A 20,501-nucleotide genomic window follows, 5' to 3' on the forward strand; every position below is an offset into this window, starting at 1 on the left:
CATAGTTTGCTATTTTTTAAACTAATTTGGTGTTCAACTTTCACAGTTATGATAAAGCAGTGTTGCTAAATAATGGCAATAAATATTCACTTACTCTCACTTTACAGTGCTGGAGCTGCAGGAGCAGGTGGCGCACAACAGGCAGGAAGTTGTTAGGATTCACCTCCAAAACTAAGTTGCTCAAAGTCCAGAGTGCTAGCCATTACACCATGGAACTCAAACATTGCTGTAAGATTGTTTTCACCACCAAACTACTGGAATGGACCAGGCAAAAAAATTAAGCATGCCCTTGGTCAAAGACTTAGATGTATGCAAACCACACATACTCCTCAATGCCAAAACCCAGGATTGAACCAGGGAGCTTTAGGCTAACGCACTCGCTACTGACCTATTCCAGCAAGCCTTTCATAATGAGGTCATGTCTATATCCAAGCACTGCTCTGATAGCTTTTTCTGGGGAAAGCCCTGTAATCTAAAACATAATTATGTGATCAGGAATGGCTCTAATGTGATGGTGTATTCGGGCCACTGTAGCTAAACAATTTTTTACAGAGCTGGGGTGTGGGGGTAATATTCTGAGGAAAATTCAGAATTTCTGAAGTTGTAAATGTATGATTAAAAAAACTCAGATATTCTCTCAGATTGTAAAGTCATACATTTTCAAGAAAAGAAGTCACAAATTTATGGGAAACAAAACTCGGAAAATAGTGTTTTTGTTAAGTAACCACTTCACTTTGCAAGGTTGGATCAACATCATCATGACACAGATGCCATAGATTTCCAGAGTTATAGGAAATGCAGTCCTTCCTCATCAATTGCGCAATATAAAAGAATAAAGTGTCAGTTTGAAACGGCTCAGCTGTTAACTATAACTGAGAGTTATAGGAAGTGCAGTCTGTGTACTTGACTGCCCCCCACTATTTTTCAGATTTTTCTCATCAATTGTTTTTTTTTCTCATAAATTTGTGACTTTTTTCTTGTAAATATCTCAGACTGTTACCCCCTCCACCAGCTCAATATTTTTAATATCTACAATGGCCCTAATATGCCATCGTACTCTATTTGAAATGAGATTTAAACTTTCAAACATGTTTGTAGGTGGACTGGCTAATTGCAGATAAGTGTGAATGTGTGTGTACATGGTGTCTTGTGTTGTTCTTGTGTCCCATCCAGGATGTATTTCCTGGTTTTATGCCTGGTGGTGTTCGTATAGACTCCAAATCCACCGCAATCCTGACCAGGATAAAGCAGTTACATGAACATTTGTTGGCTGCAGCTGTAGAGTGGATTTGTAAATGATTATATAATATACCAAACTTGAGGATTTTTGATGGTTCCTCTGTGGCTTGGTTCCAGAAGGTTTAAAATTGTAGTTTTATCAAAGACATAGACTTGTACTGATAGACCATAAAAAGCCAACTTGGAAGATGAAGAAGTAATTAAGAAGCAGAGATCTGTGAGAGGGCAGCATGGTGGTGTAGTGGTTAGTGCTGCCGCCTCACAGCAAGAAGGTCCGGGTTCGAGCCCTGTGGCTAATAAGGGCCTTTCTGTGCAGAGTTTGCATGTTCTCCCTGTGGGTTTCCCCCACAGTCCAAAAACATGCAGGTTAGGTTAACTGGTGACTCTAAATTGACTGTAGGTGTGAGTGTAAATGGTTGTCTATGTGTCAGCTTTGTGATGACCTGGTGACTTGTCCAGGGTGTACCCTGCCTTTTGCCCGTAGTCAGCTGGGATAGGCTCCAGCTTGCCTGCGACCCTGTAGAACAGGATAAAGTGGCTAGAGATAATGAGATGAGATGAGTTCTGTGAGAAGAAACTTAAAATGCTTTGTTTCACAGAGAGGATGCTGAAGTCAATCCCAGCTCAACACCTACAGGGAATTTAGAACAGCCAGTCAGCCTGATTCATATGCCTTTGGGAAGAAACAGACACAGGGAGAATATGTAAACTCCACACAAAAAGGCCTTGAACCCAGACCCTTCTTGCTGTAAGGCATCAATGCTGACCACTGCGCTGCTCTGACCGCGTTATGCTATCTTCAATTTGACAAAAGTTGTGTAAAGCAACAAGAAAGACCTTTTTTTTTTAGTTTATGCCTATTGGGTCTCAAAACTTTGCTATGAATTCTACCAATGGTGTTTAAATAAAATTCAGATTCTTGGGGCAAAAACTGTATTTTTATTTATGTTGCTCTACAAGCTGTAAGAACGGCAATTAAGGAATAACATTTATTTTCTATATTAGTATAGTCTCATCTCATTATCTCTAGCCGCTTTATCCTTCTACAGGGTCGCAGGCAAGCTGGAGCCTATCCCAGCTGACTACAGGCGAAAGGCAGGGTACACCCTGGACAAGTCGCCAGGTCATCACAGGGCTGACACATAGACACAAACAACCATTCACACCTACAGTCAATTTAGAGTCACCAGTTAACCTAACCTGCATGTCTTTGGACTGTGGGGAAAACTGGAGCACCCGGAGGAAACCCACGCGGACATGGGGAGAACATGCAAACTCCGCACAGAAAGGCCCTCGCCGGCCCTGGGGCTCGAACCCGGACCTTCTTGCTGTGAGGCAACAGCGCTAACCACTACACCACCGTGCCGCCTTATATTAGCATAGTATTATATCATATTAGTATATTGTACAAATGCATCATTTTTGTTTTAGAGAACTGAAGTCTGAAGTTGAAAGTTGTTTTTTTTTCCTCCCAAAATTTGGCAAAGAATTTTAATGCAAAAATATTTCTGCAAAACACAAATTGTTGACTCAGTTTCTCCCTCAGATTTTTTAAACTGAGCACTCAATATAAAACACACATTTGTAAGTCAGACTAACTTTCATTTGTAATGACCGAGAACTGGATATAGAATTATGAGTGAATGTAACTTTATTCAAACACAAATTTATAGGTTACATCCAATTCAATTTTCAAATACAGGGAACGTTAAATGCTTGTTCCTATAACAAACTCCTCTAAAACACACACACACACACACACACACACAGTTTTATGAACTTTAAATAAATAACTTGAATTTTTATCCAAAAGTACATTTTACTCAAATATTTGTGTGTGGAATGTTGACAGTTTTTTTAAGCTGAAGTGACCACAGTGTTCATACAAGAGTATGAATTAAAAAAAAAAAGGTTGTCACAAGAAAGGAGTAACAATATATGAATTCATGATCTAGTGTATTTTATTGTTGATGGTATTTTTCTATATATTTATCGGATGTTAAACAAGCAGACTGAATCAATAAAATTAACATTTTCATTCTGAGCTGAAGCAGTTGTCATGAATATGAATAAATATGAGTGGGTGGAGCAACATGTCGAGACGTCAGAGAAAATCTCACATGCTCAACACAGGCATCTATTTCTAAAGCTAGAGGTCTGAACTAAACACTCAGAATAACAATGTTACTCCTCTTAGTTTTCTTCAGTATCACTGATATTGGTAAGTCATATACATTACACATGAAATAATATTTTTTATCATTAAGAAGCACAATTTCTGTATGAATATCTGCATTTATGATGAAAATATCACAATATTCTTATAATTTTTTTTTTTTTTTAATAGCAGAGGCTGCTGACAACAGCATTAAATCAGACCAAACTAATGTATTTTCAACTGAAGGCAGCAACACCACACTGTCCTGCACATATACTGGATATACTGGATCAGATACCAGTCTCCACTGGTATCGACAAAAACCTGGATCAAGACCTGAGTTTCTGCTGCTGATTCTTGAAAGCAGTGGAAGTATCATACACACTCAACCCCCTCATCCACGATTGTTCACCAAACTTGATAAAACGAGTAAGAAAGTGGATCTGTTCATCTCCTCTGCTGCAGTGACAGACTCTGCACTGTACTACTGCGCTCTGAGGCCCACAGTGACAGGAAACCCAACTACACTGTACAAAAAGCACTACACATGACTGGAACAGAGTCGTGCTTTTCTCACAAGATGGAGCTATGTACATGTTTACCCTCACTTCTTCATCATATCAGTTTAACCATCATTTTTACACTGACAATATGTTGTGGTAATACGTTATTTTAAGGAAGACAATATTGGAGGTAAACTAATGTCTTATTCTTGGTAGAATAAAGCCCAACTTGCACTTCACTATTCTTTATTCTTTATTTATAAAGACCTGTACTTCTTTATAATTATAATAACTACAATATGTTTCCTCTGTTATGAAACAGGCCTTAAGTTATAACTAAAAGCTAAAAAGCACTAAACAAGTTTTCAGTAAGTTCATATACATCCCACTTTCTAAAGTCAAGATCCTGCAGAGTCTAAATTTTACAATAATATTTTTGTGTTAGCTTGTTGTAATCCACAGTGATTTTACACAGTGAGGTGTGTTTTAGTGAAATTAAGTCATTATTGAGAATTTCTGATAGATATTAGCCTGGTGGATACACAGTACAACTAGGAACAGCTATTACACATAATATAATCTTATACCTTTTATACAACCCCGATTCCAAAAAAGTTGGGACAAAGTACAAATTGTAAATAAAAACGGAATGCAATAATTTACAAATCTCAGAAACTGATATTGTATTCACAATAGAACATAGACAACATATCAAATGTCAAAAGTGAGACATTTTGAAATTTCATGCCAAATATTGGCTCATTTGAAATTTTATGACAGAAACACATCTCAAAAAAGTTGGAACAGGGACAATAAGAGGCTGGAAAAGTTAAAGGTACAAAAAAGGAACAGCTGGAGGACCAAATTGCAACTCATTAGGTCAATTGGGAATAGGTCATTAACATGACTGGGTATAAAAAGAGCATCTTGGAGTGGCAGCTGCTCTCGGAAGTAAAGATGGGAAGAGGATCACCAATCCCCCTAATTCTGCGCCGACAAATAGTGGAGCAATATCAGAAAGGAGTTCGACAGTGTAAAATTGCAGAGTTTGAACATATCATCATCTACAGTGCATAATATCATCAAAAGATTCAGAGAATCTGGAAGAATCTCCGTGCGTAAGGGTCAAGGCCGGAAAACCATACTGGGTGACCGTGATCTTTGGGCCCTTAGACGGCACTGCATCACATACAGGCATGCTTCTGTACTGGAAATCACAAAATGGGCTCAGGAATATTTCCAGAGAACATTATCTGTGAACACAATTCACCATGCCATCCGCCGTTGCCAGCTAACACTCTATAGTACAAAGAAGAAGCCGTATCTAAACATGATCCAGAAGCGCAGACGTCTTCTCTGGGCCAAGGCTCATTTAAAATGGACTGTGGCAAAGTGGAAAACTGTTCTGTGGTGAGACAAATCAAAATTTAAAGTTCTTTATGGAAATCAGGGACGTAGTGTCATTCGGACTAAAGAGGAAAAGGACGACCCAAGTTGTTATCAGCGCTCAGTTCAGAAGCCTGCATCTCTGATGGTATGGGGTTGCATTAGTGCGTGTGGCATGGGCAGCTTACACATCTGGAAAGACACCATCAATGCTGCAAGGTATATCCAGGTTCTAGAGCAACATATGCTCCCATCCAGACGACGTCTCTTTCAGGGAAGACCTCGCATTTTCCAACCTGACAATGCCAAGCCACATACTGCATCAATTACAGCATCATGGCTGCGTAGAAGAAGGGTCCGGGTACTGAACTGGCTAGCCTGCAGTCCAGATCTTTCACCCATAGAAAACATTTGGCGCATCATAAAATGGAAGATACGACAAAAAAAGACCTAAGATAGTTGAGCAACTAGAATCCTACATTAGACAAGAATGGGTTAACATTCCTATCCCTAAACTTGAGCAACTTGTCTCCTCAGTCCCCAGACGTTTACAGACTGTTGTAAAGAGAAAAGGGGATGTCTCACAATGGTAAACATGGTCTTGTCCCAACTTTTTTGAGATGTGGTGTTGTCATGAAATTTAAAACCACCTAATTTTTCTCTTTAAATGATACATTTTCTCAGTTTAAACATTTGATATGTCATCTATGTTCTATTCTGAATAAAATATGGAATTTTGAAACTTCCACATCATTGCATTCTGTTTTTATTTACAATTTGTACTTTGTCCCAACTTTTTTGGAATCAGGGTTGTATATTTACTTAAAAATGAGAAAATTGTCATGCTTGTGTGCAATTTACTTTCAGTGTTTCCTTTTTTATAATAAACTGTTTATTTGTGAATTATTCTTAAATGCTTCAAAATGTCTCAAGGCTTGTAAAAATAGTTCTGCAAACAAAGACTAAATGATGGGAGAAAATCTTTCAGCAACATTGGTAACAGCCGAACATTGGCACCAGTTACCAGTTCTGTTCATACGAACTTTCATTTCTGAGAGGATCCATAAGCAATACTATTCTTTAACATAATGAGAGCATGAAAACTGATTCCATCATTGTCTTGATTGTTGGATTTTAAGTCATCCTTTTAATGTACTTCTTATGTTTAATGACAGTTTTTCAATGAAAAAATACTGTTTCACAAAAATGTTCAGTGATTCCTTGATGACTTCTGTTGAATGCGAGTTTGGATATTTGGGGTTTATATTCTTTTTTCTGTTTTTTTCACAATCTATTTTTTTATACCAACACAAAAGCTATACACTACAACAAAACAAAAGACAAGAGACAAAGACAACAGTGCACAAACAATGAGCACAAGATGTGCAGTGAACCAAGGGAAGAGGCAGATTTTCAAAAGTGCAAATTAAATCCTAAAGTGATTTATACAGTATCAGTGATTTGTATCAGTTTTTTTTCTATTACCATTTTCTACACCACAGAACAATACTGAAGACACCAACACTTTGAAACAACATATGGAACACACACGGAACTATGTGACATACAAAAAAGTAAAAAAAAAAAATCCCACATGCTACAGGAATGACAGACCACATAAACCACCGATGGGTCACATCACCGCCCCCAGGACCCCAGACAGACCAAACACAGGGCAGCAAACGGGAGAGTAGAGCCGACACCAGTGCGCAGCTTTGTCCTCAAACTGCACTGCAACGATCAAAATCTCTCTCTCACACACACACAATGTTAGATGTGCAGGAGAGATGGCATGAGGTCATCTCTCCTGCACATCTAACATTGTGCGTGTGTGAGAGAGAGATTTTGATCATATATATATATATATATATGATCAAAATCTCTCTATTCATTTTTTTTATTTCACAATCTATTTTATTTACTACACACAGATCAAAACCTCTCTCTCTCTGTGCATGTGTGCACTTATAAGGGAAATCATTCCCCCCTTGGCACTGTGGATAACAGTTGAAGTAATCAAGACTGCATGATTGGGGGGTAACAGTGAAATGAGCGAGCACAGAGAATACATTTACCTCATTATTTAGCTTATTGGGGTGGTGTAGTGGTTAGTGCTGTCGCCTCACAACAAGAAGGTCTGGGTTCGAGCCCTGTGGCCGGCGAGGGCCTTTCTGTGCGGAGTTTGCATGTTGTCTGCGTGGGTTTCCTCTGGGTGCTCCGGTTTCCCCCAAAGACATGCAGGTTAGGTTGACTGGTGACTCTAAACTGAGTGTGAATGGTTGTTTATGTGTCAGCCCTGTGATGATCTGGTGACTTGTCCATGGTGTACCCCACCTTTTGCCCATAGTCAGCTGGGATAGGCTCCAGCTTGCCTGCGACCCTGTAGAACAGGATAAAGCGGCTAGAGATAATGAGATGAGATTTAGCTTATTATTTGCTCATTCTTTTGTGTGAACGTTTGTTCATTTAATTAAAAACACACTTGGAAGAAAAGAAATTGCCAAAAACATAAAATAGTTTCATTCATCAATTACCACATTACATATGTAATACTTCCAGATGATACATGTCATTTACCAGCTGGGAGGTCTGCATGGTGAAATACCGTGACAGAGGTCTTGAAAGTACTGAGTGAGGCCCTCTGGGCTGAGGTCAGTATTCAAGGCCGAGGTCACGGTATTTTACCATACGGACCGACCTTAAGCTGGTAAATAATATATTTTTTTTTCTTTACCAAATTCTAACAGAAAACAAGAATGCCTGAAAGGGAAAACCGAGCTGAGGCGAGCCACCATTTTGAATCCTCATTCACAGCTGTAATGCAAATGGCTTCTTCCTCGGTATACAAGTGCACTTCCATGGCAGGAAAAAAACTACATTTTGCTCGGCGTTAGCAACAGTTACAGGATTTTAGCTTTCTCCTGAAATGTTTTCTTTTATTTCTTCTTCCTCAGGGTAGTAAAACTTGCTTTCATTGTGAAGACTGTTGTTATCACTATCCATGCTGTAAAATTAATGCTATTCTCCTGAGAAATGCTGGCAAAAATTTATAAGATTTTTGATAATCTTATTTAAAAAAAAGATAAATGTTGACAAAAAATACTACTATGTTTGTTGTTGTTGTGAATGAGCGAGTCGCCAGAGGTCCATAACCGGAGTCCATAACTGGGGTCTGTATCGTAGGATACGGACCCGCTTGCCAGCCAATCAGAGCGCAGGATTTGATGGAAACCGGACCACGAAAAAAATAATACATATTATTTTAAACACTTTATATTTCATTAGATTTTGGTTAAAAAGGAACACCATGAGACCTTACTGATTGGATTTAGCAACTACTAATGTTTATATCGGTGACATGACCGCTTAGATGGTAGCATGATCTTGCTGAAATAGCTCAGTAGGGAGAGCGTTAGACTGAAGATCTAAAGGTCCCTGGTCCAATCCTGGGTTTTGGCACTGAGGGCAGTGGTGTGTGTTCATCTAAGCTTTTGACCAAGGGTCTGTTTAATTTTTTTTGCCAGGTCGCTGTCAGTATATGCCAGTAATTTGGTGGTGAAAACAATCTGGCCTCTGTTACATGGTGTAATGGTTAGTACTGTGAACTTTGACTCCAGTGATCTGAGTTCAAATCTCTGTAGAGCCTTTGTTTGCAGCTTGTAATATACCCAGATTGTCTCAACTACAGGGTCCTTTTGGTCAAGCACGCTGTCATGTCCCAAACCCTTTGTTTCCGTTAAAATGCTTGTCTTACGAAAATTACACCTTATAAAACTAGACATGTTAAATAGTTTACTGTCTAAATTGTATTTTAATATGAGACCAGGGACATGTTCTGTTTAGTTGGTAAAGTTTGGCTCTTTGAGTCTGCCATTACACGAACGCATTCCTGGTAAGTTACTGTTCATTCAAAGAAGTGGCATCATATGCAAAACGCTTGAAAGTTTGTGGCATTTCTGGCTTCATCTGCTTTGCAAAGTGTAGCACATTTTAATTTTTTTTTTTTAATTCCACAACAAAACTAAAACCAAAGCATGCCTCCTAAGGGGTGTGTCCTTCAAGGCTGTTCAAGTGTAGCCGATAAAAAAAGCAGAATTTTGATCCATTGTAGCCCAAAGTCAGCAGGACACTTGCAGAATGAATGGGTTTGATTTGTACTGACAAAGAGAGGTAACTTCAAGCCGACAGGACGGTTTGGTGTCTGCTCCATACATTTTGAAAAAGATAAATTTATGAGGCAGATTCACATAGAAGGATTTGAGCGATGTCTGGTACGGTACGTGGAGCAGTTCCTACGATCTGGAAACAAAAGCCAGCAACGCCATCCCAAAGAGCTCACTGCACAGTAAGGGTCAAGCTTGCGTTTAGCCTGTTGCTTGAATTTATGAGTTGTCCATCAGCATCGCCAGACCCATTTCACTGGGGCACATGCCCCAGTATATATCTGCTGTGCCCCAGTAAAATTTCCTGATCACATTTCAGAAACAGTAATGTATCTGGCACTGCGGAATAACCGTATATGACCAATGCGTGCAAATCGCACCCATTCATCTCTATTAAATTGCTGGTGGAACACTCATCACACAATTAACACACCTATATCACATGAAACCACATGACTTGAGCTTCCCAAAGGTGCTACCCACGAGTTCCTGTGATAAACAATTTGCGATAAATTGAACATCAATGAATTCACATCAGATTTAATGATATTCTGCATACAGCTCTGCGTCCATCTCCACACCCGTTCTTATCGGCACAATACCTCACTAACTCCTGAGTTTACATGACAAACCATACATCAAAATAAACAACAGTCCCTACCATTTCAAATGCTATAAAGTATTCATCCGTGCCTTTTGCCTTTCTCAAGTAATCCAGTTTTTAAATTACAGCAAATTACAGCAAAAATTTGTCTCCAACTTCGGAATGATATTCTAATGTAGCTTACATTACGTAATGTCGGTGCATGATATATGTTTACAAATTATTGCTAAGACATACAGTAGGCTATGTTGCCAGATTCCAGACAATCCACACAAGTATGAAAATATATTTCACTTGCCATGCTTCCTATAGTGGCATACATTCAAGAACATGGAAAATTCATAAACACAAAATGTTTTTCCTTGACACAAAAGCCTGATGTAAATTTGCAAATATTATCATAACCTAGACTGCCTTGGAAAAAAAAAACAGATTATATTATAGCATGTATACAAACATGACAATTTCAAAGAGACACTGCTTTATCATAACTGTGAAAATTGAACATCAAATTAGTAAAATAAAAATATACTGTATATATAAAACAAAATAAAATAAAATAGTACCATGAACTCCCCGGGTTCCAGAAAACAGCTGCTGCAGTTGTTGATCACATATTACACTGACGCCATCTTGGCTGCCCCCCTGTTGCTCTTCTTCTTCACGAGCGACTTGGCTTGTATATTTGTCCACCTCTTTCTCTGTGGCTATAGGTTCTAAATCATCCTCAGACAACCAACCAAAGATTGAGGACAAATTTGAAGAGCTTTGGTGCCTTTTTCAAAAGAATCGGTATCAAGAACGCACTGCAAAGCCACTACAATACCATAAAGATGCATAGAACAAAAAGAGCAAATCCCAAAATCAGCTTTCTGCTCAAAAACATCTCTTTGCCATCTTTATTTAGAAAACATATCAAATTGATTCATTAAAAAAAAGATATATCTTTTTTTTTTTAACAAGAATACTAATTCTGGAAGTATTATAATACCAAGTTATACAGAGCAGAAAAAAACAAGCCCCTATTCCAGCTTCCTGCTCTAAAAATCTCTTTAAGATAACATTCTCATTTAGAGAATATATCAGAGATCAAACTAATAAAACAGATACTACACTTGATCTTAGCCAAAAGACCAAGAAAGGATAACTTGTTGCAGTCAATGGCTTTAAATATACCACTTCCAAATATTAAAATCCAGAAAGGTAAACACAGCTCCAGCCCCAACAGCTGGATCCTTTTGAAGAGAGACGTCACCATGTGTGTGTGTGTGTGTGTGTGTGGAGTGGGGGGATGTCATTCAAAAAGCCCAATATTTCTAACCGGGGGCGTCAGAAACATTTTTAATGTCGGGGGGGGGACACACTGGTGGGGGGTCTGGGGGTCGTCCCCCAGAAAAATTTTAATTAATTAGATGCCATTTCCTGCATTCTGGTGTATTTTTAACAGGTTGTTAAACACCTAATTTTACAAAGTCACTTAATTCAATGACTATTTTAGAGACTCAACAATAAGTCCTCATTCAACTAGTCCATATAGTCATCAGCCTGTTTTTAAAACCCACTGCTATGCCTAAGATAATGAGATGAATGTGACACAATTTATGTCATAGCATCATGCAAACTTCATAACACAAAATTACACTGTGTCAAGCAATGGTGGCACATAAAAAAATAACTTCACACAATGAACAAGTGCAGTTTTGTCAACCTACATGCAATGGTGGTTCTACAGTAACATTTACAGATTAGTATAACAAATATATTTATAGATATAACTCCTTCTTACTGTACATTGGTGCCACCACAATTTCTATCACTTCATAACTTTTATCCCCCTTTCCTTCACAATCCACCTGGAATAACATCCATCTTTCTCCATTGCTTTCCTTTCTACTATTCCTTCCCCACTGATTTCCCATGTTACTTTCCAGAAAACTGGCAAAGACCAGACAAAACAAGTTCTTCAAATCACAACAGGGAATCAGTAAATATCATCAGAGCAGACTTGACCTCATTCTTGGCATTACAGTAAGGCAGGCCTACTGGGTTTGAATTAAATAATAGCTAACATTAAGCTAGCTGATACATCTCCTAACATTGACTAGCCAGCTAACTGCACTAATATTTCCACTGGGACAAAAAAACCCTGTCCTGTGGGGACATTTTGACTTACCTTCCGTTTCTTTGTAAAGAATGTCCTTATGCCCATTGTGTCTGGGGAGGGAGCAAATATTGCAAATAATTCATCATCAACCAAGAATACCCCATTAGGCTAAGCTTATTTCATTGTTTAGTTGAACATTAATTTAACATGGCCTAGGGTTAATTTTGAGGGCATAGAACAAAAGAATAAGGTTTTAGAAATAGCTAGACATTGTGAGGTGGCAATGGGGCTGACGTTACCTCCTTCACTTTCGAGCAGCTGCACCTTACACCAAAATGTCTCTGCTTGCACTGAGATTCACTTCACTTGCATGCAATGAGTTGTTGTCGGTAACGCCCAGAAAACCCAGAGTGGATTTTCAGTGGTATGTGTATTCTCTTATCGATCAAATGGAATGGATTCTTTCGCGAAGCAATAGAAACAGCGCTGGGTGAACTAATATTTTATGTTAAATGTGTGTGTGTGTGTGTGGGGGGGAGTCCAAATGAAGAATTATGAAATGTGAAGGGGACATGTCCCCTTCAAATTCAATGGTGGCGATGCCCATGTTTCTAACATTCGACCACCAAACATGTCCAGCGCCACCAAAGCAAAGCCTGCAAAAATAAGTTGAACTCATTAACATTCCGCTCCATGAAAATCTTTAGTAAAAGGCAAAAGATTTACATGACAATGAGGAGAAACCTATCGGATATTGTCTGAATTCTGTTCCAAAAATCACTAAAAGCTTATCCGCCATTATTAGATTGCAGCGATTTACAGCTTGGCGGTGCTGCATGTGTGATGTCATTTGCGCCAGTACCTTCTTTTGTTTCCATATGGACTCTATACTATTCTCTGCAGTTGTGTGCGTTCTTGATACTGATTCTTTTGAAAAAGACACGAAAGCTCTTCAAATTCGTCCTCAAGCTTTGTTTTTTTTGTTTGAGGATGATTTAGAACCTATAGCCATGGAGAAAGAGGCGGATTAATTTTTGTTTGTTTGCTCATTTTTTTGTTTGCTCATTGGTCTAGGGGTATGATTTTTGCCTAGAGCATGAAAGGTCCTGGGTTCAAATCCCCAATGAGTCCAGTTTTTACCTTAAATGGTTGACAAGGGCTGCTGGCAACATGGATTTCACTTGGCTGCATCGTTCTTGAAGTGCTTGTTTAATGAATGGTATGGACTGTCAGACTCTGTAAGTGCTTCTTCGATGGTGGAGTGGCTGGCTGGTTTATGTTTCTGCGTTACCTTCCGGCTCTCTTTATTAGTTATGTTGTCATAATTTGTCTTGCCGGAGTCCCTGCTTGCACTGAGCACACACATTGTATACTGTGCTTAACCATTAGGTAACAATGGGCATACCTAAAAACCTGTGTTTCTCTCTCTCGTGACACATAAATCCTGAGATACCAGTGAAGCTGACGTCTCCTGCTCTTCACACCTGCCTGAACTATCCTGATGCCCTACGTCTGGCTGGAATCTCATCACATCGCTCTTGTTGAGGATGGCCCCATCTGGACAGTTGAAAGATACACTTAGAAGATGGCTCTGGACACTTACAGTATTGCTATGATGGTTTGGGACTGCAACTGTCATGGTGACTATGGGACTGCAGTCATATTTCTGCAGAAATATAGAAAATTCTAACGGGTTCACAAACTTTCAAGCACCACTGTAGGTTAATTTAACCATTTGAAAAGTAAGCAGGAAATGCTGGTTATTTCTTAAGGTGCAGAATATTGCACTGCATGCTCAGAGTAGCTGACTAAGGTCAGTAATCCAACTCTGTAAAAAGTCACTCTAACATGTTTATCTGATGTCTTTAATTGGCATCTAAGTAACAGCAGTAAGCAAAAGTTGATAAACATTCCAAGATGTTTTCAGCTTGATATCTACAGTGCCTTGAAAAAGTATTCATACCCCTTGAACTTTTTCACATTTTTCCCACCTTACAACCATGAACTTAAAAGTTTTTTATTGAGATTTTATGTGATAGACCAACACAGAGTAGCACATAATTGTGAAGTGAAATGAAAATGATAAATGGTCTTCAAAATTTTAAACAAATAAAAATCTGAAAAATGTGGTGTGCATTAGTATTCAGCCCCCTGTACTCTGATACCTCTAAATACAATCCAGTGCAATCAATTGCCTTCAGAAGTCTCATCTCATTATCTCTAGCCGCTTTATCCTTCTACAGGGTCGCAGGCAAGCTGGAGCCTATCCCAGCTGACTACAGGCAAAAGGCGGGGTACACCCTGGACAAGTCGCCAGGTCATCACAGGGCTGACACATAGACACAGACAACCATTCACACTCACATTCACACCTACGGTCAATTTAGAGTCACCAGTTAACCTAACCTGCATGTCTTTGGACTGTGGGGGAAACCGGAGCACCCGGAGGAAACCCACACGCAAACTCCACACAGAAAGGCCCTCGCTGGCCACGGGGCTCGAACCCAGACCTTCTTGGTGTGAGGTGACAGCGCTAACCACTACACCGCCCACCTTCAGAAGTCATCTAATTAATTAATAGAGTCCTACTGTATGTAATTTACTCTCAGCATAAATACACTTGTTCTGTGAAGGCCTCAGTGGTTTGTTAGAGAACACTGAAGAACAAACAGCATCATGAAGACAAAAGAACTCACCAAACAGGTCAGGGATAAAGTTCTGGAGAAGTTTAAAGCAGGGTTAGGTTATAAAAAAATATCCCAAGCTCTGAACATCTCAAGAAGCACTGTTCAATCCATCATTCAAAAATGGAAAAAGTATGGCACAACTGCAAACCTACCAAGACATGGCCGTCCACCTAAACTGACAGAGCGAGCAAGGAGAGCACTGGTCAGAGAACCAGCCAAGAGGCCCATGATCACTCTGGAGGAGCTGCAGAAATCCACAGCTCAGGTGGGAGAATATGTGCACAGAACAACTATAAGTCATACACTCCACAAATCTGGCCCTTTTGGAAGAGTGGCAAGAAGAAAGCCATTGTTCAAAGACAGGCATAAGAAGTCCCATTTGCAGTTTGCCAGAAACCATGTAAGGGACACAGCAAACATGTGGAAGAAGGTGCTTTGGTCAGATGAGGCCAAAGTTGAACTTTTTGGCCTAAATGCAAAGCGCTATGTGTAGCGGAAAACTAACACTGCTCATCACCCTGCACACACCATCCTCACTGTGAAACATGGTGGTGGCAGCATCATGCTATGGGGATGCTTTTCTTCAGCAGGGACAGGGACGCTGGTCAGAGTTGATGGGAAGATGGATGGAGCTAAATACAGGGCAATCCTGGAAGAAAACCTGTTGGAGGCTGCAAAAAACTTGAGACTGGGAAGGAGATTCACCTTCCAACAAGACAATGACCCTAAACATACAGCCAGAGCTACAATGGAATGGTTTAGATCAAAGAATATTCATGTGTTAGAATGGCCCAGTCAAAGTCCAGACCTAAATCCCATTGAGCATCTGTGGCAAGACTTGAAAATTGCTGTTCACAGACACTCTCCATCCAATCTGGCTGAGCTTGAGCTATTTTGCAAAGAAGAATGGGCAAAAATTTCAGTGTCTAGATGTGCAAAGCTGGTAGAGACATACCACAAAAGACTTGCAGCTGTAATTGCAGCAAAAGGTGGCTCTACAAAGTATTGACACGGGGGGCTGAATACTAATGCACATCAGATTTTTATTTGTTTAAAATTTTGAAGACCATTTATCATTTTCGTTTCACTTCACAATTATGTGCTACTCTGTGTTGGTCTATCACATAAAATCTCAATAAAAAAACTTTTAAGTTCGTGGTTGTAAGGTGGAAAAATGTGAAAAAGTTCAAGGGGTATGAATACTTTTTCAAGGCACTGTATATGGTTTTATTTTATTTAATTTTCATGTAACTGGTGCCAGGTCTTTCATGGAGGGAAAAAAACAAAACAAAACAAAACATGATTAATTGATCCCATACAAACTTGCCCCCTCAACCATGATATTATTGCACATACCGGTATAAATGCCCAGTCAAATTATTGCCATATTCAGTTCATGTACACTCATTCAGCAGACTACTAGATTGGATACATTTTCAAAAAATATGTCTTCTATCCATTTTGTGGAAAAAAACTGAATACACATGCTCAGGATTTGCAAAGCAGATTATCTTATTAGATGCTACCATTTTAAAGTTAAAGGTCTCAGGTTGCTAATAGCTTCAGGGATGATCTACGGTATAGTGAACATAACTCTTAGGTCAGCCAACAGCTGATCTCAAATGTGTCACTTTTATCAAATGGTGGATAACACATTTTTGGGATGATTGGATTAATAACATATTTTGAATTAAATTACACACTTTGAGTGTAAGCTGGTTGTTGGTGTAAACATATTCTCATCATCTCATTCTCATTATCTCTAGCCACTTTATCCTGTTCTACAGGGTCGCAGGCAAGCTGGAGCCTATCCCAGCTGACTACGGGCGAAAGGCGGGGTACACCCTGGACAAGTCACCAGGTCATCACAGGGCTGACACATAGACACAGACAACCATTCACACTCATATTCACACCTACGGTCAATTTAGAGTCACCAGTTAACCTAACCTGCATGTCTTTGGACTGTGGGGGAAACCGGAGCACCCAGAGGAAACCCACGCGGACACGGGGAGAACATGCAAACTCCGCACAGAAAGGCCCTCGCCGGCCATGGGGCTCAAACCCAGCCCTTCTTGCTGTGAGGCGACAGCGCTAACCACTACACCACCATGCCGCCCCTATTGAAATATGAATTTAAAAAAAAAAAAACAACTTTTTCCCAGCAATACTTTTTTCCCGGTAAATGAGGAGCATAGTTCATTTAAACAAAACAAAACAAGCAAACAAAAAAGCCTTGGTTTTTCACCTTTCACCACAAGATGGGATCATGAGATGTCTTATTGTGGGCCAAGCATGAGGACCCTGCTCACGTCCCAGAGACCTTGACTTGTTTGTTTATGAATACTCCTTTTCACAATAATGTTCACTCTCTTCAGTCATACATACATAGTCATTTAATATATAATGCAATGCAAAAAAGAAGAGATTGTACAGATGTGAGATCTTATTGCAGTTGTGCTCCAATCTAATGGAGCTTCAGCGACATTTCAGATTTTTCAATCAAGCTGAATAGTATCAACTCACCAAAACCAAAATGACTTGTTTCTCTGAATTAATGAAGAAAATTGAAATTGCGGTTGGACTATACAATTTGTTCATAATGTGTGACCTGTAATATATTTGTCTCCTGCATGGACAAGCACATTACAGCTGCAGTGAATAAAATGGGCTCTGGACAGGTTCACTTGTAATGGAGGTGTTTGTGATTGGATAATGTAAATACTTTATTGTGCTTACAGAGTTTCATGTTTAAATGACAAATAGCAACCATGAGATTTTGTTTAGTCTTTAGGTTTATAAAGCAGAATAATAATATTAAAATCATATGAGGCAAATTAATTAAAATATAGGCATGAGAAAGAAGACAGGTAGGCCAGGCAGCAGACAAGGCTACAGGGAGGAAATAAGAAACACAAAAGAAATTAAACACCCAGTTTCTCTCTCTCTCTGCAACCTTCACTCGATCCAGCAAACTTCACACACAAAATGCATCACACCTCTTAAGGCCTAATGGCTTACTGGCATCTTTCATAATATTACGAAGAGCAGCAGCTGGTTTGTTCCTCACCTCAGTGAAATAACAGGCTTCATTATTACAAAGTCAATAAATCAATTGCATTGTGATAATATTAATAATAACTTTTCATACTAAATTATTTGTCATGATTTATACTTATTTAAGCAATTTCAGATCAGGCCAAATCTCCTAATGCAGCAAAACCACTTATAAAACAAATATAACAGGGAATTTAAACATTTAATAATGTATTGATTAGATTTTTACAGACTAGAATGATTGATTTTTCATAATTCCATGGATTCTGCTGACAGTCGGAGTTGAAGACAGGTTCCCCATGTGAGGCTGAATGTAAAGCCAGGATGCTTCAGTAAGAATCAACAATCTGTCAGTAACAATGGTGACACTGTCATGTGGTGCTGTGGGCTGGAGCTTCATGAACCTTTATGATGTGAACATATCATAGTACAGAAAGAATACTTTCACTCAGCTGAGACCATTCATCATGTTCACTGTTATATTCATGTGTCTGTGGCTTTCACTCGGTGAGTTAACTTTGACTTTTTTTGTCACTGCAGAAACATTAAGTGTTGAATTAGTGATTTATTCTTCTGTGTGCTGGGAAGAAAAATCAGAATGTGGGTCTGATTTATGTCATTCTGGCTTGATGGTGGAAATGATAACATTTTGTTCTCTTCTCTATGACAGGTGACTCCATGGCAGATTCAATAAGGCCACTTTTCACTCAAACAGTTATAGATGAAGGCAGTGACGTTACTCTGTCCTGCAACTATGAAGCAAGTGGTACAAGACATGACCTGCACTGGTACAGACAATATCCAAAATCTAAACCAGACTTCCTTCTTTATATATCAGAAAGAGGATATAAAAGTGACTCAATCCCACCACGTCTCTCTGCTGAAGTTGATGAAAAGAAGAAAGAAGTGGATCTGCTCATCTCCTCTGCTGCCGTATCAGACTCTGCACTATACTACTGTGCTCTGCAGCCCACAGTGACAGGAAATCCAACTGCACTGTACAAAAACTTTCACACAGTTATGTTATACTGAAGGCTGATCAACTGCTAAAGTTACACAATTCCAGATGATATAATATCAATTATATAATCAGTTCAAAATAAATAAATGGGGGATTAGATAGGTCAATAAAAACAAACACTCACCTGCAGGTGTAGTAGGAACTTCTTCTTGATTCTAAGATCCCTGTTCTTGGCTGCAGGAGTGGAACCCAATGTGGTCTTCTGCAGTTGCATGCTGAGATACTTTTCTGCTCACCATGGTTGTAAAGAGTTGCTATGAGTTCATGAGTCCTTCCTGGCAGCTTGAACCAATCTGGCCATTTTCCTCTGACTTCTCTTGTCAACAAGGTGTTTCCACCCACATTTCTAATGGTCAGTTTTCAGTGACACTACTTCGACACTCACTCTCTCTCTCTCTCTCTCTCTCTCTCTCATTCCTGACCATCTGAGGGCCCGTTTACACGAGGACGCTGTTGGTAACTCGCCAGCGCCCCCTATAACGATCCCACAATTCCTTGCGCGCTCCACCCGGATGTGATGTAAAGTGGAACTGCTTTAACTGTATTGAGAGCGCCTCGATTTGTGCTCTCATGTTCTGACTACTGGAGTGGTCGAACGGACTGTAGGCACGCTCGCCTACAGTGTTGAGACTAACCGCTATTGTCTGAGAACAGCCTGTTCAAATTAGTTTCGGCCGAACTTTTGAACGACCCGCTAAGTTTCAGCGATATAGTGGTTTTGATTCTAAACCTTTGCAAAGTTTAACTACAGTTAAGTAGTTTTCCACGCTAAGAGGCATTTGCGGACAGCTTCGCTCCTCTCAGCCTTTTTCTCGTCGACGCATCACCGGAGGTTTCTCCTGAAGCACCGTGGGCCAGCTAGGCCTTCATCTCCCTGCTTCGTTAGCCGCGGTTGGACGCAACGCGCCGCTAACCTCCTCTCCTCGGACTGCGACCCTCAGCGCGGACATCGGAGAAAGAACTTCCATCGCATTGAGTAGGCACTTGGGCAAATTTTTAATTTGTAGCTTATTCAGATGGTTGTTAGGGTCATGTTTAAGCTTTGAGCTATTTAGCATACCCGCTCAGACACGGAAGGTGTTTGTTTGTTTTTATTGTTTGTTTTGGTTCTGTTTTTTTTTTCTTTTAACTTGTTAGACAGGGTATCTTGCATGATATCTTTCCTTAACTCCATTGCTAGCTTCCCTATCTGATTAGCAGCGCAGCGACAAGTTTGTTATTTTAAGCTCCGAGGCTAGACCGCTACAAGGCCTAGTTCTCTCCATCCAACACATATACACACTCTCTCTCACTCTCTCTCTCTCTCTCTCTCGCGTTGAGTTCTTTGCCTAGATAGTCTGTTGGAAATTGTTGTTAAGTGCAGTGTTTGGATCCAGCTGTAGCGTGGTCAGATTCTCCTTAGCAACTTATTGCTAGCTACCTCAGGGTGATACGCTAGCTCGTAGGCTTGTGTTCTCGACTAGGCCTGCAGGCGCCATTTTTCCGACGCCATTTTGTTACCTCCCTCATTGAGTTACCTGTGATACGACACCTAGGCACTGACCGCCATTTTGTTTAAGCATTGCCAGAGTGGCTAGTC

At 39.8% G+C, this 20,501-nt stretch overlaps 3 non-coding genes and 1 gene segment (V, D, J or C); 2 read left to right on the top strand and 2 right to left on the bottom strand.

The window, feature by feature from the left end:
- Positions 1-8,672: 8,672 nt before the first annotated feature.
- On the top strand, positions 8,673-8,745 carry trnaf-gaa (transfer RNA phenylalanine (anticodon GAA)). The gene has a single exon. It is a non-coding gene; the product is annotated as a tRNA-Phe (tRNA).
- Positions 8,746-11,013: 2,268 nt separating this feature from the next.
- LOC132897696 (U2 spliceosomal RNA) lies at positions 11,014-11,198 on the bottom strand. Its single transcript, XR_009656363.1, has one exon. It is a non-coding gene; the product is annotated as a U2 spliceosomal RNA (small nuclear RNA).
- Positions 11,199-12,794: 1,596 nt separating this feature from the next.
- On the bottom strand, positions 12,795-12,909 carry LOC132896617 (U5 spliceosomal RNA). Its single transcript, XR_009656112.1, has one exon. It is a non-coding gene; the product is annotated as a U5 spliceosomal RNA (small nuclear RNA).
- A 5,459-nt stretch (positions 12,910-18,368) lies between these two features.
- LOC132892307 (T cell receptor alpha variable 12-3-like) lies at positions 18,369-18,867 on the top strand (the record flags this gene model as incomplete). The annotated part of the segment is given in 2 exon segments: positions 18,369-18,408; positions 18,572-18,867. Coding segments are annotated over 2 exon segments (336 nt in total), but the record flags the coding sequence as incomplete, so codon positions are not given.
- Between the last annotated feature and the right edge of the window lie 1,634 nt (positions 18,868-20,501).

The sequence above is a fragment of the Neoarius graeffei genome, chromosome 1 (assembly GCF_027579695.1).
Source record: "Neoarius graeffei isolate fNeoGra1 chromosome 1, fNeoGra1.pri, whole genome shotgun sequence".
Lineage (NCBI taxonomy): Eukaryota > Metazoa > Chordata > Actinopteri > Siluriformes > Ariidae > Neoarius > Neoarius graeffei.